At 41.8% G+C, this 24055-nt stretch overlaps 1 protein-coding gene across 5 annotated transcripts in view; it reads left to right on the forward strand.

Moving 5' to 3' along the window:
- The window catches only part of DNAJC13 (DnaJ heat shock protein family (Hsp40) member C13), a 542758-nt gene that overhangs the window by 110152 nt on the left and 408551 nt on the right, over positions 1-24055 (forward strand). For all 5 annotated transcript variants that reach the window (XR_003942499.1, XM_030206535.1, XM_030206508.1 and 2 more), the window contains 3 exons: positions 8369-8468; positions 15208-15315; positions 17048-17203. Coding sequence is in view for 4 of the 5 variants with exons in the window: in XM_030206535.1 (XP_030062395.1) it covers positions 8369-8468; positions 15208-15315; positions 17048-17203 (364 nt within the window). In the remaining variant the exon portion in view is untranslated. The remainder of the gene's footprint in view (positions 1-8368; positions 8469-15207; positions 15316-17047; positions 17204-24055) is intronic.

Raw genomic sequence — 24055 nt, forward strand, 5'->3', positions numbered from 1 at the left:
GGCATCCATCTTTCGTTTCGATAATACGGTCTGGGACTCCCAAATCTTGACTTTTAGGTCGTTCCTAGAGATGGTCGTTCTTAGACTTGGTCGTTTCTGATTTTCGGCGATAATGGAAACTAAGGACACCCATCTCAGAAACCACTAAATGCAAGCCCTTTGGTCGAGGGAGGAGCCAGCATTCATAGTACTCTGGTCCCCCTGACATGCCAGGACACCAACTGGGCACCCTAGGGGGCACTGCAGTGGACTTCAGAAAAAGCTCCCAGGTACATAGCTCCCTTACCTTGTGTGCTGAGCCCCCCCAAAACCCACTCCCCACAACTGTACACCACTACCATAGCCCTTACGGTTGAAGGGGGGCACCTAGATGTGGGTTTGTGGTGGATTTTGGAGGGCTCACATTTACCACTACAAGTGTAACAGGTGGAGGGGGGATGGGCCTGGGTCCGCCTGCCTGAAGTGCACTGCACCCACTAAAACTGCTCCAGGGACCTGCATACCACTGCGATGGACCTGAGGCTGGCATAGAGGCTGGCACAAAATATTTTTAAAGTTCTTTTTTGAGGGTGGGAGGGGGTTAGTGACCACTGGGGGGGGGGTGTAAGGGGAGGTCATCCCGATTCCCTCCAGTGGTCATCTGGTCAGTTCAGGCACCTTTTTGTGGCTTGGTCATAAGAAAAACTGGACCAGGGAAAGTCGTCCAAATGCTTGTCAGGGACGCCCCTTTTTTTTTCCATTATGGGTAGAGGAAGCCCATGTGTTAAGCACGCCCAATTCCCGCCTCCGCTACGCCTCTGACACGCCCCCGTGAACTTTGGTCGTCCCCACGACGGAAGGCAGTTGGGCACACCCAAAATCGGCTTTCGATTATGCTGATTTGGGTGACCCTGTGAGAAAGGACGCCCATCTTCTGATTTGTGTTGAAAGATGGGCGTCCTTCTCTTTCGAAAATAACCCTGAGAGTCAACCTGGATGTAGCCAAGGAAACTCTTGTCTCAGCAATCTATTACAGTTTTTGAAGACATGAATAAACGTGGGTAAAAGTTAGTCAGTTGATATTGTATCTCTGGAGTTCTAGAATACTTTTGACAAAGTTCCTTATGAGAAACTCTTCAGCAAATTAGACAGCCATGAATTAGGAGGCAGTTCCCTGTTGTTGACTTGGGACCTGTTTAAAAGATAGAAAACTGAGTAGGATTAAATGGCCATACTTTCAATGGTAAATAGTGGCCTACCAAAGGGATATGTACTATCTGTACCGAATAGCATATTTTGCTATTTGTCCGAATATGAATAATGGGCATTGAGCTTTAACATAACAAATAAATAATAAAAGAAGCAACGTGAAATCAGATCCTGTTTATTTCAGTAGGATTTAGCACAATGGCGCTCTGGATTATTCGTATGTAGTTTGATTCACTATTCGGACGAATATGAATAATGTATTTGGGGCCAAATCAAATACAAATATTTGGTACAGCCCTAATATATACTGGGCCCAGTGCTTTTTAATGCATTTGTAAATGATCTGGAAATGGGAATGACAAGGTGATTTCCAGATGACATTATTCAAGCTTGTTAAATTACTAGAAGAATGGCAATCCACCATTTTGATTGGTTTGATTTGTGCCAAGGAGAGGCTATATAAATTTTAATAAATATCCAAATGACAGATGAAATTTATTGTGGACAAGTGCAGAGTGATGTACATAGGGAAGAATAGCCTAAATTATAGCTACACTCTTATCTGTACCTTCCTCCACTGCCAGCTCCAGACTGTGTTCTTTCCATCTTACTGTGCTGTATGCTTGGAATAGACTTCATGGGTCAGCATGTTATGCTCTCTCTGGCCTAGTCAAATTCAGGAAGTATAGAAAAACAAGAAGCTGTCCTCAGCACAAAGGATGAACTACAGTGGGTATAGTAAAATAACAAGTATACTTTAATGGATGACCCAACATGTGTTTCAGCTTTAGCTCGCATCACGGGTCTAAATATGTACATGAAAACACATAAATAAAAATATATTAATACATTAGGGGCCCTGTTTACTAAGGTGCACTAGCGTTTTTAGCATACGCTAAAAGCTAGAGACACCCATATTCAGGAGTCCTAGTTGGGAAGTTCATATATTGGCAAGGTTTTAAAAAGGTTTACCAAATAAGTTATTGTCAAACAATCTGAGCAATCATTAGCACAGAGATGCTTCTTTCTTGATCTGCAGCTACCGTATCTGATCTTATTTCTAAAAAGGAACAAATATAAATATTAGGATTAATAATTCCTATCTTAAAGAAGTTATCCGTGACAAAGATGCATTAAAATAAGAGTTTGAAAACATTGACAATGTATGTTAAAAGCTGAGGCAATACATGCTTATAAGCAATAGTAAACTCCATTCTAAAAGTGTTAGCCTTAATATGTGTACAGTACTAAGAGTGAAAATGTTATCGGGACTGCTGGAACCATGGGACCTAAAAAAATTGATGTCAAATTAGCCTGCAAGTTATATACAGACCCATTTTAGACAGGTCATAGAAGTAGGTACTGTGTAGGTCAGTGCATCTCAAGTTTCATCAGTATTTTCAAATAGAATCTGCTGACATTGAGCCTGCTCTAAAATAAAGCAGAAATGGACATTTTAAATGTATATAATATCAACGGCTTCAAAGCTAGCATATAACACGTACCTGGTTATGCTATACCTTAATATAACCTGGTATGCACGGGCATATAACCGGGTATCTTTGCAACCTTAGAAACATAACCAGGTGTTATCTTGACACTGTCAGTGACCAGTTTCTCTTGCTAGTTTGGCATTTGGGTGGGGGGCACACAAACTACTCGGGGATTAAGGGGATAACCAACCCCAATCCCTCCAGTGGAGTGCTGCTCAGTAGCAGCTGTTTACCAACTCGTAAATGTGCTTGATAGCAGGTGTAAATTCTGAGGTCGATCTTATCAGGTTGCTTCACCATGCAACTTTCTACCATCTTGTTTGAGACTGGAAACTGATTATGAGGCCTTTAGAAGTAAGTTGAAAACATTTGACTCTCTTGATTATTCTGATTATATTGTAATTTGTACATTCAGAAACTTCTGTATATTTGTAGAAATGTTCTAGTCTGTCCTTTTGTAATCTGCTTTTGACCATTGTCTTAATTTGCGGAATGGAAATTGATGATTGTGTTTGTATAGACGTTTAATCCCTTCTGAAATGGGGAATAATCTATGAACTCCCCCTTTTCATGGGTTGGAAAATTGATCACTTGTGTGAATCCTAGTGCTGTCATCGTGTTTAGAAAGGCAGCTGTGGTGGTATCTGGTTTTTCAATGTGTAGATTGAAATCTCCCATGATCACCAGCCTAGGGTAATCTAGCGTCACTTGAGTAATCAGGTCTAGGAGTTCTTGCACAGATAATGTGTTATGAGGTGCTTGGTATACCATAAGCATCCAGATTGGTTTCTCCTCTTCAAGCTGGTTTAAAAGAGATTCTGATTCATTAGCTGGGGGATGGAGATTCTGCGCAGTTTGATTGTATAAAGGGCGACCAAAATCATTTAAGGGGATGGATCCACTCATATGTGGAAAGGCTATGGCAGTTGGGGCTCTTCAGGGTAGTGGAGAGATGACCGAGGAAAGATGTGATAGAGGGCTATAAAGTGGAACGGGGAAACACAAATTGTTTCCTTTTCAAAAAGTATAAAGATTAGGGCACACGAAGTAGTATGGTGCATTTAAAACAAATTGGAGAAAATAGTTTTTCATGCAACACATAGTTAAGTTCTGGAATTCATTGCCAGAGACTGTGGTAAAAACAGTTAACGTTGCTGGGTTTAAAAAAAGATTTGGATAAGTTCCTGGAAGAGCAGTCCATAAATTGTTACAATAGACTGCTTATCTTTTGGGTAAGTAGCATGGAATCCTGTTTTTTTGGATCCTGCTAGGTGTTTGTGATCTGGTTAGCTGCTGTTGGAAACATGATGCTGAGTTAGATGGACTTTGGTCTGACCTAGTAGGGCAATTATGTTCATAAGCAAATTTCTGGGGTGGTTTGGGTATCCTTTGCCAATTTATACTTGATCTGTTGTTTCTAGTCTTTTTTGTGGAGATGAAATATAGTAGTTATTATAGTGCATTCTGTAGTAAATAACAAAATTGATTATTGCAATGCTTATATTGAGTTTTTTCAAAATATTTGAGGCATTTACAAATAGACCAAAATACCACAGCAAAACTTCATCAAACAAACCAACCCTCAAGTTTATTGAGCCTCATGGCAGTGCCGACACAGCCCATTCAAAGTGAATGGGCTGCGTCAGCATTAGTGCATGGCAGCCACCAAGGGATCATGTGCCTGGTTGCCTGTATCAGATAGTGATGTGAAAAATACTTACCCTCTCCTAATTTCCCCTATTTTTGTATATATGTAACACTGAATAGTTTCCAATCTTTAAACAAAATGTAATATTAGGCAAACGCAACCTGAGTAAAAATGTAAGTGTTTAAATTATTACTTCACTAGTAAAAAAGGCCCGTTTCCAAAACAAATGAAACGGGCGCTAGCATGTAGTTTTTTTTTTGTTTTGTTTTCTTTTTCTGTTTGATATTAAGGGATATATTTTTTTAAAAAAAGGAAGAGAGTTTTTTTTTTAAGTTGTAAAGTCTGTATGAGCGTTTGTGGTTTTGAGGGGGGGTTGTGGGGGTCTATGGATGTATGCTATTTTTTTTTTTGGGGGGGGGAGGGGTGTTTGTGGGGTAGGGTAGCGTTGTTCTGTATGAGTGTTTGTGGTTTTGAGGGGGGTTGTGGGTGTCTGTGGGTGTGTGTGCCATTTTGTGGGGGGGTGTTTGTAGGGGGGTGTTTGTGGGGTAGGGTTGTTCTGTATGAGTGTTTGTGTTTTTTTGGGGGGGGATTATGGGATTCTGTGGGTGTTTGTAAGAGAGAGATGTAGGTTTTTACTGTTTCAGTTTTTGTATTAAGGGGGTTGGGGGAGGGAGTGTGTGTGTATGAGTGTGAAAGCAAGATGTTGTCTGTCCATGGCAGTGTGTGGCATTTTGGGTGGTGGGCAGTGTGGTTGTATGTATGTGTGTTAGTGAGTGATGCTGATTGTCCATATTAGATGTGGGGTTTTTTTGTGGCTGGTAGGGGGTGATTCTCTGCGTATGAGTGTGATACAGTAATCTTAATTCAGCAGGGCACTCTGATGTGGTATTTGTAGGCACTTGTATTTTTGTTGAAACCAGAGGGATCCGTTGCAGGCAGGCAGTAGGAGTAGATATGGGTTTTTTTTCGAGTGTGGAATGTGGGTGGTGTTCTGTAGGGGGGGACAGGGCTGAGGGCGCATGTGTCTGGAGGTTTCCTTGTAGGCACTGATTTCAGCTGGGCACTCAGGTGGGCTATTATCCGTTTTTATTAGGGGGGGGTCGGGCGCCGTAGGTTTCCGTTTGGGTGTTTTTTTTTTTGGGGGGGGGGGGTTGGTTTGGTTTTAGTGTGGAATGTGGGTGGCGTTCTGTAGGGGGGGCGGGGCTGAGGGCGCATGTGTTTGGAAGTCTCTGTTGTAGGCACTGAACGCCGGCTTGGAGACTCACCGCATGAACAGCTTGCAGAGTAAGGTCCGCGAAGTAGTGGCTTAGTGGCGTTCTTCGTCTGCGCTTTCCTCGCGGTTGGTCCCCGTGCTGGTAACTACCCCCTCCTCAGGAAGGGGCGGGACTCGTGTGTGTTTGTTTGTTTTTTCCTGAACGCCGCTGCATTTTCTTCGCTGTCCCACTCCTGCTCCTCTGCAGCACTGGTCCCATTCAAAGGCTTGGTGGTTTCTAAGTCCATGTGAGTGTTTGGGAGGTGGAACCGTACTTTGTGTGCATCACCTGAGGCACAGCCAATCAGCAGCGCGTGGGCGGGGCAAACACTGATGTTCAAAAAGTGGTCTCTGCCGCCTCACTTTAGAACGTTGGGAAAGTGAGGCTTCATTAGAATGTTGGAGGTGTGTTTTATATAGAGAGATTATAGCCAATGAGCAAATCAATCCAACACCCATATCACCCATGTGGAGAAAGTAACTACCCCCTAAACCTAACTGGTTACATCATTTTAGCAGCAATAATGCTTCCTATAATGCAATATCAGTCTTTCACATCACTATTGGGGACTCTTAGCCCCCTTTCTCTGTAGAACTGCTTTAATTCAGACACATTTTGTAGGTTTTTGTGCAAGAACTGCTCACTTCAGGTCCTGCCACAGCATCTCTATTCAGTTCAAATCAAGACTTTGACTAGGCCAGTCCAGAACTTTAATTTTGTATCTCCTCAGCCATCCAGATATAGACTTGCTTTTGTGTTTTGGATCATTGTCTCACTGCATAACCCAATTGCGCTTCAGCTTACGGATAGGAGACCGGATATTCTCCTTAAGAATTTTCTGGTACAGTGCAGAATTCATGGTTCCTTCAGTAATGGCAAGTTCTCCAGGTCTTGAAGCGACAAAACATCCCCACACATCACACTACCACCGCTATGTTTTGACTGTTTAATTTTATTTCATTTGTTGTCATTTGTATTCTACTATTACCCAAAGTGGATTACAAAATAAAATACATAATTCTCAGTGGAGAAGGGTAGATAGTGTGGTTCCACAGGGGTCTTGGAACCGCTGCTTTTTAACATACTTATAAATGATCTAGAGATGGGAGTAACTAGTGAGGTAATTAAATTTGCTGACGACACAGTTATTCAAAGTTGTTAAATCGCAAGAGGATTGTGAAAAAGTACAAGAGGACCTTACGAGACTAGGAGGCATCCAAATGGCAGATGTCATTTAATGTGAGCAAGTGCATAGTGATGCATGGGGGAAAGAGGAACCCAAACTACAGTTACACGATGCAAGGTTCCACATAGGAGTCACCGATCAGGAAAAGGGATCTAGGTGTCATCGTTGATGCTACGTTGAAACCCTCTGCTCAGTGTGTGACGGTGGCTAAGAAAGCAAATAGAGTGTTGGCTATTGGCATGATGTTCTTACTTTGGAATACTGTGTGCTTTACACCAGATGTAATTTGACCTTTGTTTTTCAGAGTTCCACTTTTGACCAGTTTATCCATTGAACATTCTCCAAAAAGACTTGGGGATCATCCAGGCTTGCTTTTGCAAATGTGTGAAATAAGCATTGATGTTACTTTTGGATAGCAGTAGTCTTTCCACTCTCCCATGAATTTCATTTCTACCCAGTCTTTCTTATTGTGGAGCCATGAACACTGACCTTAGCGATTCTTCTGGGATGTTTTGTGCCCTGTGCCCTTGGAATAAATTTGCAGGCCAGCCATTCCTGGGAAGATTCACCATTGTTTCAGGCCTTCTCCACTTTAAGATAATGGCTGTCACTGTAGTTTGATGGCGTCCTAGAGCTTTAGAAATGGCTTTTTAACCCTTTCTAGACTAATTTCAATAACTATTTTTTGTCTCATCTCTTTTGGAAATCCCTTTGGTTGTGGCATAGCACTCTTGTAGAAACTTTGTTGTGGCTACTTTATTCTTATAGTAAGGTTCAATGTATATTGAGATCAGGGCTGGCTGCAATCAGACCTGGCTATGTTCAATCAAGCTGAATCTAATTATCAATTACATTTGTTCAATTGGTTGATTAAGGGGGGCAGTTACTTTTCTACATGGGTGACATAGGTGTTGGATAACTTTGTTCCTTAAAGAAATGAAATAATTTAAAAACTGTCTTAGTGTTTACTCAGGTTCCTTTAATCTAATATTACGTTTTGTTTAAAGATCAGAAACCATTCTGGAGGGGGTAAATACTTTATCTCAGTGTAGGTCAATATTTTGTTAATATTTAAATTATAGCATGGTGGATCTCCTCATCTTGCCAGTCGTGTTCCAGTTATGAGCTATCTTTATGGTCTTCACAGCTATCTTTACTCCAGGTTATAGGTCTCACCAAAATGCAGGATGGGAATATTTTGGTTATTTTGCTCCATCAATCTGGAACTCTCTTCCATTGGAACTGAGACTAAAATTGAATTGTATGTGCTGGAAAAAAAGGCTTGGTTATTCTGCCTAGCATTGCCTGATATATTAGAAAAAATGATACAAAAGGCTAGTGAGCAATCAAGCATAGGATCAGATTGCTATTGGGAGATGGGCAAGGGTGCTGGATTATGGTGGTTTGCCAGTTTTATTCATATATAGATTGTAGTAAATCTGGTTGTAAGCTGCCCTGTACTGTTCTGCAAAGGGCAGGGAATCAACTGTAATAAATAAATGTAACTAGTCAATTGCTGTCACCAGAGAATATCTGTTAAAGTAAGCAAATTTACTTTGTTTTATTTCATAAATGCATGTCATGTATCTGCCTTTGTAAGGTTTCGGGAGCGTCTAGGAGTAAAGGTGGTGAAAGCTCTAAAGAAGAACAACGATGGAGTCACCCATGCTGCTATTGATATGCTGTGTGCTCTCATGTGTGTAAGTCTGTTTCACTTAAATGTTAGTATGCAAAATAGATGTTTTGCTTTTCTAAAATTTTGGACAGATATATAGGCTTCTCCCTTTAAATATTGCTGTGCATCTCATTCAGTGAACTTCTTCAATAAAGGCAGTAAATAAATCCAAATAAATATCTGTGACAAAATGTTTTATAATGGTGGTGGTTGCTTTTCTCTGAAATTTATTTAGCTCCATAAACAACTGTAAGGCTACTGTTTTAGTTTCTCTACTAAAACTTCACTATCAACCTCTAAGAATTGCACACATCACTGTTTAAGTTGATAAAATAATCTTGTAATGTAAAACTTTCACATCTAGCACATGTTAACCAATTTCTGCTCAGAAACACCTTATATTCACAGCAGTGGCGTAGGAAGGGGGGGGCGGGGGGGCTGTCCGCCCCGGGTGCACGCCGCTGGGGAGTGTCGGCTCCGCACTGGTGCACTGCTCTCTCTGCCCCGGAACAGGTTACTTCCTGTTCCGGGACAGAGAGAGCAGTGAACCAGCACGGAGCCGACAAACCCCAGCAACGTGCAGTTGGGGCGGATCGGCCCTCCCGCCCGTCCCTCTCCGCAGGTATGCGCTCCGGGGGGGGGGGTGCGCTCCAGTGGGAGGAGGGTACGCTGTGCTGCACCCGGGGGGGGGGGGTGCGCAGCGGCGACCCGCCCCGGGTGTCAGCTCCCCTCGCTACGGCTCTGATTCACAGCACATTTTAGAGCGTAATGCATAAATGACCATCTTTAATAGTCACAAAAAATTTGTTAGTATCAAAAAGGCAGAAACAAGGGTGAAAGTGAGGAACATTCCAAATGACCAAGGCAAACAAAGAGTAAGAGCATCTAAAAGTTTATTAGCCAAAGTAAACTGACCCAAAACACCCTACGCGGACCATGTTTTGGCACAGTGCCTTCCTCAGGGGTCAAGATGGTTCAAATAAGTCAGCTTCACAGAGTATGTAAATGGAGAAAGCCATTAAAATACTGGAGCAAAATACGCTTTACAGCAGGGCTCGGGGCTATGCTCAGCATTTACCTTTACAACTGAGCTCTGGATTTTTCTCCTTCCTCACTGCCTCAAAGTATCAAAAAGGTACCAGGCACTTTAGCCAAGGAATATTTATTCCAGAAATTTCAAAACAAACACCGAAGAGACTGAAGTTTCAGATTTCACTGGAAGGATTTACTTGGACATGATTTTGAAACAAACAACTCTGTAATGAATTGCATGATGACTGCTTGATAGTAGCCCATTAGCCATGTGGCAGTTTTGTTTCCTTTTTATCAATGCTAGTACTGTGCAGCACAGCATAGTTATTAGTATGATATTTAGTTTTTGTTAGTCTGGCTCTAAAATGGATCAGCTAACACTGGGATAAGCCCTGCCCAGCCCTGCTTTTAAATAGATGTAATAAATATTTCAGTTAGTGGTGTTATCACTTTTAGCTCAGTCAGAATTCCTGCAGTTCAGTACACAAGCAAATTTGCAAGTGAGAGCAACAATCGGTGTGGACTCTTTTTCTATATCTTGTTTTTCATAGTTAAGATGTTAGCATGTTAACTTTGTTTTTTGTGTTTTTTTTTTTATTGTGATTGCCTTAGCTTGATGCCACTGAAATATATTTAGTGTTTGCAGTGTGGTTGTGATTTTTTTCCCATGTATCTCTTCATTAGAAATGTTCCTTTTTTAACTTATTTTCTGACCTGTAGCTGATAAGCAAGTTAGTGACGACAGGTTTGCCCAAGTGCTACTACTACTACTACTACTACTTATCTCTAAAGTGCTACTAGACGTACGCAGCACTGTACACTTGAGCATGAAGAGACAGTCCCTGCTCGACAGAGCTTACAATCTAATTTGGACAGACAAACAGGACAAACAAGAGATAAGGGAATATTAAAGTGAGGATGATAAAATAAGGGTTATGAACAAGTGAATAAGGGTTAGGAGTTAAAAGGGGGGCTTTTAGCTTAGATTTGAAGACGTCCAGAGATGGAGCTTGATGTACCGGCTCAGGAAGTCTATTCCAGGCATATGGTGCAGCAAGATAAAAGGAACGGAGTCTGGAGTTAGCAGTGGAGGAGAAGGGTGCAGATAAGAGAGATTTACCCAGTGAACGGAGTTCCTGGGGAGGAATGTAGGGAGAGATGAGAGTGGAGAGATACTGAGGAGCTGCAGAGTGAATGCACTTATAGATCAATAAGAGGAGTTTGAACTGTATGTGGAAACGAATAGGAAGCCAGTGAAGTGACTTGAGGAGAGGGCTAATATGAGCATAACGACACTGGCGGAATATTAGTCGTGCAGCAGAATTTTGAACAGATTGAAGAGGAGAGAGATGGTTAAGTGGGAGACCTGTGAGAAGCAAGTTGCAATAGTCTAAGTGCTCTGATAGGATATCCCTCTTGAATTCATGAATTCTTACTAAGAGTGCTTCAAGTATTTGTCAGGTTCACAGCATCTGAATATACAGTTTCGTTGACAGGATGTTATTATGAGCAGTTTGGTACCAGTAGAAGATGTTCCTTACTTTACCTAATCAGTTTATTTTTCTTCTATTCCGCTAATTCCATTTGCATAGTTCAAAGCGGATTACAGAAAGACATTAGAACACAAAGTATCTAGGATGAAACATTTTTAAAGAATATAAGAATCAAAACACACTATTTCCTTTCCATGTATTGAGAAAACCAGCATGGATTAAGTACAGCTCAAAGCTAGCCTTGAAGACAACAAAAAGGAGTTGATAGTGTTTGCAGTGGTGACATTGTGTATGTGTTTGACCTTTGGACTTCCAAAGCACAAACTCTCACAACTTCTGTAACTGAGATGTCTGGCTCATTCTTATGGTAGAATTCACAGTATTTGTAGTATTGTGTCCTGTTTTTATCAATTTCATTGGAGTTGGAGTCGGTTTTAGCTTAGTTACTAGGTTTTGGTTTAAGAAAGAACACTGGCAGAGGAGGAAGCGGCAAGTAAGTGTAGCTTACTATCTGTTGCTAACTGGAGGGCAATGCTCAAGGGTAGGGAGCATATACAGACCTGTCTAGGTGGCAGTAGCCCTGGCCACCTCTCCTCTCCCTACAACTTCTAATAACTAACTTACTAAGCAAAAATGTTCCTTGGGGGAGTGATTTGAACTAGCAGAACTGCAAAGGCTTTTTCTAAACATTTGGGCCTTAGCCCCATGCCAAGTTTTCCAAACCTCCACTGGGTGGAAAGGTTTTTCAACCCTGATCCCACTGTTGCTTTCTTTCTTTGAAACTGTGCCTCATTACCAGTCTCCACCACCTTATTCTCCCCATTTCCCCCTTGCAAAAAAAATTCTAAGCCAATCTCATGTTCCTCTTAGCTTAACCTGTAGTAGATAAAGACGACAGACATGTTTGACAGGATTAAATGAGGTAGACTATATAAGCACTCTCTGAAGCATGGTGTCCAACATACAGCTTGTTGGCCAAATGTGGCATTTTTTTTCTTTAGCACAGACATTATACCTAATTAGCTAGAAAATATGGTTTTGATGTATTAGAGTGGTGGATATGAAGTCACAGTTTCAGAAGAGATTCATACAGTTTGAGTAAGTCATGCTGTAAGCAGCTAGAATATTCATGTGGCCTATATACACGTGGATTTTTGTTCATGTGTCCCACTGATGAAAAAACCTGGACTAATGTGCTCTAAGGATGTATCCTGGCTGACGGCCACAGGGGTTTGATGTTCTTATCCAACCCAGATTTTGCATTCTCCTAGGTACTCTACCATGCTCTATCGCTACACTTTGCAATCTTAAACAGATACCAAATTGTTTGATATAGCTTTCCTGTATCCCTTTAAAAATCAGCAAAAAGAATCAATTTTGGGTACATTTTAAATATTCCTTTTTTGTAGTTTTGGGGGGGAGGGAATTTATTGAACATGCTGTTTTGTGTATCTTGAAGACCTTGATGTTCATGAGGTTTTAGACTCATTTCAGTAATGATTTTGGAGAGGTCATCCCACAAGAGCAGTGTGCTCTCAACATAACGTTCTATCTGCCAAGACCTTGACAAGTGTGACGCAGTCGTGGAGGGGAATAATCGAATGGCGCCAGCCAAATAGATGGCCGGCGCAGCAAAGAGCAGTCCCGAACCGTATTATCGAAAAAGATGGCTGGCCATCTTTCGTTTCGATAATACGGTTGTGGCCGGCCAAATGTCAGAGATGGCCGGGTTTGAGAAGACCGGCCTCTGTTTTCGCCGATAATGGAAACTAAAGCCGGCGATCTCAAACCCAGCCAAATCCAAGGCATTTGGTCATGGAGGGGCCAGCATTTGTAGTGCACTGGTCCCCCTGACATGCCAGGACACAAACCGGGCACCCTAGGGGGGCATTTCTAAAAATAAAAAAAAAAAATAGCTCCCAGGTGCATATCTCCCTTGGGTGCTGAGCCCCCCAAATCCCCCCAAAAACCCACTCCCCACAACTCTACACCATTACTATAGCCCTTATGGGTGAAGCTGGGCACCTAGATGTGGGTACAGTGGGTTTGGGGGGGGGGGGGTTGGTGGGATCCCATTTATCACCACAAGTGTAACAGGTAGGGGGGATGGGCCTGGGTCCACCTGCCTTAAGTGCACTGCACCAACTAAAAGCTGGTCCAGGGGCCTGCATAATGCTGTCAGGGAGCTGGGTATGACATTTCAGGCTGGCAACATTTTTTTTTGGAGGGGGGGGGGGGTTGGTGACCACTGGGGGAATAAGGGGAGGTGATCCCCGATACCATCCGGTGGTCATCTGGTCAATTGGGGCACTTTTTTGAGACTTGATCCTAAAAAAAAAAAATAGACCAAGTGAAGCCGGCGAAATGCTCCTCAGAGCCGGCCTTTTTCCATTATCAGCTGAAGCCGGCCATGTCTTAACAATGCCTCCGTCCCACCTCCCATACCCTTCCAAAACGCCCCCTTTAACTTTGGCCAGCTCTGTGACTGAAAGCAGTTGGAGCCAGCCAAAATCGGCTTTCCATTATACTGATTTTGCTGGCTTCAGGAGATGGCCGGCCATCTCCCGATTTGTGTCGGAAGATGGCCTGCGATCTCTTTCGAAAATAAGCTGGCTAGTATTTTTAGACATTTGTATTGCCTTTGACACTATTAGTCACGCCAGTCAAAGCAATTAAGAGAGAGTGGCCTTACCACCTTAGTTTTAAACTGGTTTGAATCCTTTCTAACCAGTTGAGTTCAGCATGTGAGGCTAGGTGGAATTTTGACTAACTGGATAACCCTTCTTTCAGCATGAAAGAGCAGAGCGCCGTGTGACACTTCTGACATCATTTGGAGTACAATATTGGCTTTATCTTGACAGTAACCAGTATTTCTCGCCAACAGATCATGATACTGATGTTATTTTGGCATTGTCTGACTTTATGATGGCACTCTGGCACCTGTCAACATGTTACTAGCAGCGCTGTGGAGTCGTTACACCAAACCTTCAACTCTGACTCTTACTGATGATATGCTTTAAATTTTTTTGTACTGAATCTAAAGTACTGGTAAATTATATTTACCAGTACTTTAGATCCAGGACAAATATGTGTATATTTAAGTATAAAATGGTAAATTTGAGGAGTAGCCTAATGATTAATGCAGCGGTCTTTGATCCTGGGGAACTGGGCTCTATTCCCACTGCAGCTCCTTATGTCTCTGGGCAAGTCATTTAACCCTCCATTGCCCCAAGTACAAATAAGTACCTGTATATACTATGTGAACCGCTTTGAATGTAGTTGCAAAAAAAAAAAAAAAAGGCGGTATATCAGGTCCCTTTCCCTGTATTATAATTTAAGTTGGTATTGTGAAGCTGGAGTCGGTACATTTTTACTGACTCCGACTTCAGCCAAAATTGCTTCAAACTCTGACTTCACAGCCCTGGTTACTAGAACTAAAAGTTAAAAATATGGAAATAATTTTGATCAGCTGCTTTCCAGTTGTGAACACTCCATCTACAGGTTTTTATGACCATGTTGTAACCATCTCACCTACAGTAAGAAATCTAGGTGGTGTTAGAGTCAATTTTTACTCTGAGATCACAGGTCCAACAGGTTGCTAGGTATACTTATTATAAACTGAAGTTAATACCTTTTGCCTTAACCTGGCAATCTTTGTTCTGGCATCAGGCTAGTATCTTCTAAAATGTAAATATATTTCAACTGCTTTGTTGCATTCATTTGTGTTTGCTACTTAAGCCTATTTCAAGTAAAACAAAATTTGATTTGAGCAGAGAACTGCTTCATAAGGAAATGAAAAAAAATAAAGGTGTTTACTGCTTTAAATGCATGTACAGGTGGCTACAGGAACTTCTTGATCATGACACAAGAACATCAGTGTTAACTGCTGTTCTGTCCTATGTTTGTCATTTCTTTACTTGCAGTGCTATGAGGAAATTATCTTGTGTACACAAAACCCTATTAGTCCAGAACTCAAACTTGTCTTCATGTTTTCCAACTAGCTGGATATTTAGGATATTCACAATGAATATACGTAAATTTGTATCTCGTGCATGTTCATTGCAGTTATTCTGAGAAACTGGTGGAGAGATTTAAGATACTTTGTGTAGCATCCAGACTTTTAGCTAGTGCTAGCTATGTTATGTATTGCTACTGTAATATGAAAATCAATTTTATTAAGAATCATGGAAATTTATTTTTAATGCTGGAATTTGAAGTTACTGAATCTTTCTTTAATAGCCTATGCATGATGACTATGACTTGAGGCAGGAACAACTGAACAAAGCATCCCTTCTTTCTTCAAAAAAGTTTCTGGAAAACCTGCTAGAAAAGTTTAACTCCCATGTGGTAAGTTTTGAAAAGGTATAATATGTTGAGACGAACAGAAAATATGATCTTGTTTTTGTATTTATTTGTACGAGGGTTAAGTAAAAAGTAATGCCTCCACCTCTAACTTTTGTTTCAGTAAAGATATTCTAATGAAAATAATGCTTGAAACTTGCTCTTTATTTACTTTGCTGCATAGTCGCCACCGTTCACCACACACTTTTGCCAACAATGGACACGTTTTTGACAAAGCAGGATTTTTGGCAGTTGCTGTTTTGGGGCTGGCATTTCAGTGCAGCTGTCAGGGTGCAGAACTTCTAGCCTTAATAATTTTGGACACTGGCATTGAAAAGTTCTCACCCCACCCCCAATGTATTGATCTCTGTACTCGCTGCTGCAGCTGGGGGACCTTGATCAGAAGGGGAAATGTGGGCTGCCCTAGGCAGTGCCTGTGAGGGAGGACAGAAAGGCTTCCTGAAGATCCTTCCTTTCTCACAAGCATCACCTAGGGCAGCCCATATTTCCCTTTTGGTTAAGGACCCCTGACTATATCAATGAGCATGCATGGGCCCTTCAGAGTATCGGAGGTCAGTGCATTGTGGGGGTGGGGGTGGTGGGAGAGCTTGTGGATGCCGAAGTCAAATATTCCAGTGCAGGCAAAATTATTGTGGACAAAAGATCTGTGCCCTGGCATCCAAAGCTCACTTAACAAGTTTTGAAAGTCCTTACAAAGAACTGTACATCTTGTTCCCAACCATCTACTCAGCTCTCTCCACCTCATCATTGAACAGATGCCCTCAGAGGTATCCCTTCAGTTTAGGAAAAAGATGTAAATCACATGATACGAAGTTGGGCTGTGTGGCACAGTGGGTAAGACAGCAACAAAAATAGAGAGGTAATATTTTAACACACAAAGTTAAAAAAAAATTATCCACTACAGTTCTTTATTCCAGCGTTATGCAAAAGATACTAAACCAATCACTGTAAATATATATAATGAATACAAAACAAGAAAAATGGGGCTATGGAGGAAAAAAGACCTCAGATTCCACCTTTTCACATTAATAATGTGTTGTACCACTGAGGCCAATACAATCATTGTTCAAACAAACTCCATCTTTTTATAACAAAAATTCAAAAACTTCATATTCAAACAATTCAGTGGAATAAAGAATCAATAAAAGCACAAACATGAGAAAGACCAATATGTGATCATAAAAAGTATAAAGTACTTACCTAAGGTTCAGAAATCTTTTTGCATAACCATCTCCAGTGATTGTATTGACCACAGTGGTATAACACATTGGAGGCATTAGTTTTTCATTTTAACCTTCGTATATAAATGTGTATGTTTTTAATCTGCATAAGTGTGTATCTTTACATTTTCAAACGTAGTCGTGTATCCTGTGGATGCAGATGTAATAGCTTAAAGCGTAATACAGAACTAAATAGGAGTTGTAAATAGGTTGGGATAAGAATCTTCTAGTCTAGATGAAAACTTCTGAAATTAGGCATTAATAATCCAGCAATGTTCTGTATCTATGTCTCCCCCCCCCCCCACCCCCACCCCCCAAAAAAAAAAAATCATTCTCTTTAATAAAACCATTTTCTCTGCAGGGTGAAAGGTTCACACATAAGTTATATTGTTCCTTGCTTCTGGCAAGGCATTGGGACTTTTTCTGGAGAGCAGTTGGGGAGAGAGAAGAAAAGACTGAAAAATGATTAGTGATATGTTGCCTTCTTTTACTTTTAGGATCATGGGACAGGTGCTCTAGTTATTAGTTCTCTTTTGGACTTCCTGACGTTTGCCCTCTGTGCTCCGTATAGTGAGACAACTGAAGGACAGCAGTTTGATATGTTGTTAGAAATGGTAGCTACCAATGGAAGAACTCTCTTCAAACTATTTCAGGTAAGATGCATATTTCTGCTACATTTATTATTATTAAATACTAACCCTCTGTTTACTAAGCCATTTGTCAATGCCGACGCAACCCATTCTAACTGAGTGGACTGTGTCGGCAGCCACTAGCGCAGCTTAGTAATCAGAGGAGTAAGTTTGATGAAAGCATTATTGCTTATTAAAGGCATTTTGTAAAATCTCATCTTTCTTTCAAATACATCTAAATGCTTTGCCTTACGGTGTAAATGAAATGTGCTATTAATTTCTTGACTAAAGTTTTTATTGAAATATATGGATGTTAAATATTTGGTAGAATATTGATTTATTAAAAGGTCTTCCTACAGAAGCAAAACAGGAAAAAATCTTTATAAACATAGCAAATAGCTTATATTTAAACATGCTGACAAGATGGCAGGCACTTGTACACGCTGTGCATAGATATTCTGAGAGCAGAGAAGGTAGAGTTGGGGCAGTTGCAATATACATGCATATTTTATAAAACACAAATGTAAATAAATAGGGCCTTTACAGCAGAGTGCTTGTGGGTGCCTGCTTTATAAAGGGACATAAGTAACCTGTTAAAAAAATTACCCCCCTCCCTAACTGTGGGCTAGATGCACTAAGCTTTCCGAGCTTAAAACGTGGGTTTTAAACTGGTTTTAGCCAGTTTAACGTGCAAGTAATAAACAGGAACATGCACAAAAGGGCATTTTCCTGTCACGGTAGCAGCTAACGAAAACGGAATGCAAATGATTATAATGAGCTGCACTACCGTTGCAAGGCTATTATAATGAGATGCACTACTATTTTCTGATCCCCTCACCGTGGAAAACCTAATGAGAGGTCTGCACCTCTCGTTGGGGCTGCTGTGAGGGAATCGGAAAGGAAAAAGGAAAGAAAAAAAAAACGTCCAACTAGTTCTCAGAAGAGCAGAGCCCCTTATCTGTGAGGGAAGGAAAAAAAAAAAAAGCAAAGTGGTCGTCAGGAGGCATTGAAATCACAGCTTCCCGCGGCCCTGCCCCCCCCCCCCCCCCCCCCTCCGTCTTCTACCGGGCCGGGCCCTCACAGCGCCTCTCACCTCTGTGTGAAGACGCAGCAGCGGGCAACAGCAGATCGCCTCCCTTTGGACTTCCCTTCTTCCTTCCCTGTGTCCCGCCCTCACAGAACTACATCAGACGAGGGTGGGCCAGGGATGGAAGGAGGGAGGCCTGAAGGGAAGCGATCTGCTGTTGCCTGCTGCAGCGCCTTCACATGGAGGTGAGAGGCGCTGTGAGGGCCTGGCCCAGTGGCAGACAGAGGGGGGGGGCCACGACAACAACCCTCGATCTCAGGGGGGGGCAGGGCACGGAGGATGCCGGGAAGCTGTGATTTTAATGCAGGAGTGAGGGGGAGCGGCGACCTCGGGCAGGGGGGGAGGACGGCGGAAGGGAAAATAAAAGGAAAACCAAGTGCTCGTCAGGGATGTCCATAAAGAACGTCCTCCACCCCTCCCCACCCCCGCAATAATAAAAACGTCCTTTTTGGATGTCCTTCACTCAGCTGAGAGACCTGGAACTCTGTGAGCCAATCACAGCGTGTTTTCTTAGCTGAGTGAAGCACGTCCAAAAAGGACATTTTTTGGGGGGTGGAGGGGTGGGAGGACATCCAAAAAGGACGTCTTTTTGGATGGACATCTTCAACTGCACTCTCCTGCTACGATCGAGCCGCATCGATTCTTCCTTTCGGGCGGCACAGAGGCGTATTTGGCATGCGCAGAGCAGCCAGCATAATGCTTGGCTGCTCTGCGCATACTCGACTGGCCGACTGTTTACCGATGGAATAGAGAATTCAAGTGAGCTACAACAAGCAGCTCATTTGTATTCCTTTTCCTTGATGCATGCCCGTTCCTTACTGATTCACTAAGGGAATCGGTAAGGGAAGGGATTTAACGATTTTTTAGTGCATCTTGTCGTGTGTATAGCTCCTTTTGTGTCAACAAGCAAGTGCAATCGAGCAAACAAGTGGGTGCTGATGTTGTACATTGTGGGAAACAGCGGGCCCAGAACTAGGAAAAAGTCTTGAGTATGTACTGTCCTTTCCATGTACAGTGATCCCCTTGGTCCCTTTTTTGTTTTTCAGCTTTGCTGAATGGATGTAAAAAAACAATGCTCTCCCACTTTTATGACTATGGTGAAATGGTGGATTAATTTTAGTTTAAAAATGTATATTCCACTTTTTCAATTTAAATGATTATATGAAGTAGATTGTAGTTTAAAACATAAATTCAAAATAATACAGTAAAACAGAATAGGCATTAAACAAATTATACTTATTCATTAAAACTAATACTTCAAGTACACTCATGTTCATCGTTTTTCCAGCACCTTACCCACCCCATCTTTATCTCTTGCCCCCATTTAATCCTTCTACTCTTCCCTAATGGCTCTAACTGGTAAAACTGTAAATAATCTGGTGCTGCTTTCAACACTGTTGATAGCATATTCCAAAGAACTGAAGCCATCCAAGAAAAACATCTGTGTGGTGTTTTTTTTCTTTTTGTAAACTGTTTATTTAATCAACTTCCATTCTCTCCCTGGGCTACCAATTATAAACCTGACTAGATTGTAGTCTCCTGTTTGGAGCATACTTTTTGATCTTGTCTTTCAGATACTGAGGCTTGAAGCCATGGAATGCTTTAAGAGCTAAACACAAGATTTTAACCTCAATGTGAATTACAATAGGGAGCTAATGAAAGGCCTTTAATAATGGGGAAGCCCTATCCCAGAAAGATACATGAATAACCATCTTAGCAGTGTAATCCTGAATTTGTTGCAATTGACCTAATATTTTCTTTGGTAGTCTCAGATAGTGTTAAAATAGTCTAATTGTGAAAATACTAAGGATTGTGTCATCATTTGAACATCTGTTGCCACAGAATGTTTTTCAGCCAGCTCATTCAAAATATGCTTTTTGTGTTACTTGGTCCACTTGCATTTCCTCTTTCAATTTTTCACAATCCTCTTGCAATTTAACAACTTTGAATAACCTTGTGTCATCAGCAAATGTAATTATCATACTAGTTATGCCCATCTCTAGATCATTTATAAATGTTAAAAAGCAGCGGTCCCAGACCAGACCCATACGAAACCCCACTATCTACCCTTCTCCATTGAGAATACTGACTATTTAACCCTACTCTCTGTTTTCTATCTTTTAACCAGTTTTTAATCCAAAATGGACATTTCTTCCTACTGATGTAGACACAGAAGTCTTTACAGTGACTTGCCTGCTTTTTATTTAAAGACACCCGGTCTACTATGGTTTCTATTCCAACCTCGCTATCGGGGTGTCCTACCTTCCCTATTATGATGGCATCTTTGAAAGATACCTTGTTCCAAACCATACAATTTTGAACGACTTTGGGCCTTCCCTAGATTCTAGTTTAAAAGCTGTTTTATCACCCTTTTTAATGCTGTTGTTGCCAGCAGCCTAGTTCCACCCTGGTTAAGATGGAGGCCATCATTCCAGAATAAGATTGGCTATGCTTTCTGTACTTAAAGGATGCTTATACCCACTGATCCTTCCCTGTCACAGAGGAAGTATCTAAGATTCCAAGTAGGGAAGAACAACTAAGTTTCATGTTCTGCCTTTTGGCATCATATCAACTCCCAGGGTTTTTAAGAAATGCCTTGTAGTAGTCAGTGTCGCTACACAGACTGGGAATTAACATGTTTCCTTACCTGGACAATTGACTGGTAAAGAGCACATCAAAGGAAGGAGCTCAAGAATTTGTGTCCAGAACTATTCGGGTACTGAAGTTGCTTAGGCTGATTATCAACTACCCAAAGTCCCATCTGTTTTTAGTCCAGAGATTGGAATTCATAGAATCCCTGCTAAACACAGTTCAGTCCAGGGCTTTTCTTCCAGACTAGCATGCCAATGCCAGGTCCACTAGAGCCAGCAGTTCACAGTTCGACAGACGTTGAAGTTGTTGTGTCACATGGCCTTCACTGTCCATGTGACACTCGTGGCACATTTCCACTCGAGACCGGCCCGGTGGATCCTAGCTTCCCCAGTGGTTGTGAGCCTCTGGGAACATAGCAATATCATTACCATCATTCCTATAGTGGACAGTTTGGCCCAACCTGACATGGGTACTTCCATTAAAATGAAACTCCTTACATAGTTTCAAAATGTTTAAACATTTAGTATGACCTTTGAAAATGCATTAGTACAGTGGGTTTTCTCTTAGCTAATTCATAATTTCTGTTCAAAGTGTTCGCCTTCAGCCTTGACACATTCACAAAGTCTTTGTCACTGAGTTGTTGGCTCAATGAATTCTGGAATTTCATTAATTAAGAGCTCAACTGTTTTGCAAGCTTGATGCGCTGGAACTCCATTATATTGAAGAATAAAGTACTCAGAAATCTCGCAAATTTCAGGAAGAAGTTTCTGCTGTAGTAGAACGTTTTTGGGTTATTTGGAAAAATGTTGGGGGTCCCTATTTTTCTGGACACCATGTATATTAATAAGCAGGAAGGCATGAGATTGTACCTCTTGTGTCAGGAAGCACTGGGGTTATGGATCTGGGCATCTGAACATGGCATAGTTTTCAGGGTCTCTTACTGGCTGGAAAGAAAAGTATGGCAGACAAACTGAGCAGGGTGATGCAACCGCCCAAATGGTCACTCAACAGGCATAGCCTGAAAGACCTTCCAAGAATGGGGCACCCCCTTGGTAGATTTCTTTGCCACTCATCAAAATAACAAGGTCCCTCAGTACTGCTCCAGACAGATCTCATGGCACACTAACCTCAGATATCTTCCTCCTTCATTGGGAGGCAGGTCTTATGTGTAAACTTCCATACCTCTCATTGCAAAACTCTATTGGAAACTCATCAAGACAAAAGGGTCTGTGATCCTGATCACACATTATTTGCTGAGGTAGATCTGGTTCCCTCTGCTTCTGGACTTGGCCTCCATGGAAAATGGTCTTTTCTGACCCTCATCACTTAAAATGAGTTGTCGCTTCAACATCCCAACCTCCAGAAACTAGATCTCATTGCTTGAATGTGGAGGTTAAAAGTTGACTTTCCACTTGTATGAAGGTGTCTCCCATGTCCTGCTTGCTTCCAGGAAAGATTTCACTAAGGTCATATAATTTTAAATGGAAGAGATTTGCTATCTGATATGTGGACAAGGCTATAGATCCTTTTTCCTATTCTACACACAAACTGCTTGAGTACCTTCTACACGTGTCAGAATCTGGTCTCAAAACCAACTCGGTTGGGGTTAACCTCGGCATGATCGGCACTTAACTATCAGAGTGTAGAAGGAAAGTCCATCTCTGTACAGCCTGTAGTTTGATTCATGAGAGGTTTACTGTTACTTAAGCCCCCAGTCAGACCTCCCACTATCGGCAACACAACGAACTGAAGTACGCTATGGACCCAACACAACTCCACTGCCATATGATTCCGTAATGTGACTGTGCCACATGAACTTTACCTTACCCCTACTCACTATGTATTTGTTCACATCGGAGTCAGCAAAAGCTTCTCCGGTACTATGTAAGCCACGTTGAGTGTGCAAATACAGTAGGTGGGAAAATGTGGGATACAAATGTAATAAATACATAAATAAATGGGACTTCAGGGTCATCCTCACCCAGCTGATGAAAGCTCAATTTGAGTCACTTGATGATTGCCACCTGAAGTTTTTGACCTGGGCCAAATGATGGTGGTCATGTTGGCCTGCAGGATTAGTGAATTTCAGGTTCTAGTGGATGATCCACCTTACATAAGGTTTCATTAGTGAGAGTAGTTCTTTGCATGTATCCTAAATTCCTTTCCAAGGTTGTTTCAAGTCATCTTAACTAGTCAATTGTGCCAATATTCTTCCCCAAACCCCATGCCCATCCTAGTGAAAGTGCACTCCATACCTTGCACTGCAAGAGAGCATTGGCCTTCTGTGTGGAGCAGACAAAGGCCCATAGAAAGTCCACCCAGCTTTTTGTTTGTTTTGACCCCAGTAGGATGGGGACTGCTGTTGGTAAACATACTCTATCCAGTTGGCTAGTGTACTGCATCTCCTTTACTTTTGCCCATGTAGGTCTTACCCTTACAATATCAGAGCCATGGCTGCATCGGTAGCTCACTTGAGATCAGCCTCAGTAAAGATGATTTGCATGACTGCAATGATGTCTTGAGCCCACAGATTTACATCCCACTACTGTTTAGAGCAGAATTCCTGACATGACAGCTTGGGCCATTACATCTATTTTGGGTGTAGAATGCAACTCCATCACCCAGGCCCCTTTGTTTCTGTTCCAGACTGATCCAAAATAATAACCCCCCCCCCCCCCCCCCCCCAAAAAAAAAAAAAAAAGTTTTCAAAAATGTTCTAGCCTTAGCCTGTTTCAGGCCTTGTTCTTCCCCTGTTTGGTTTGTCAGCCTGGTAGCTGTCCTGCTTGTCTCTGGAGAAAGCAAAGTTACTCACCCTTAGCAGATATTCTTGAGGACAATAAGACATGTACTCTCCTACCCGTCCATCTCCTCTAAGAATTATATTCTTTTAGCTATCTTAAGAGATTGTCTGCTCCTGAGCAATGGCAGGTGGAATTTGCACGTGCATGTGTAGTGGCAGCACCAAAAGCTTCCAGAAAGATGTTGGAGGATTGCTCCATGCCAGGCTCTGTCAGATAATGTCACATATGTAGAAGAATGTGTCCTTGTGTTCTTGGAGAACACCTGCTACTGGTGGTGAGTAACTTTGCCTTCTTGCTGTCGATGGAAAGCACTTGTTACAGGTAAGCAGTCCAGCTTATTAAAATTCTCATAGTTCAGTGCACATTTTTGCATGCTATAATTATTTCTACTGTTCT

Source organism: Microcaecilia unicolor, chromosome 1 (assembly GCF_901765095.1).
Source record: "Microcaecilia unicolor chromosome 1, aMicUni1.1, whole genome shotgun sequence".
NCBI lineage: Eukaryota > Metazoa > Chordata > Amphibia > Gymnophiona > Siphonopidae > Microcaecilia > Microcaecilia unicolor.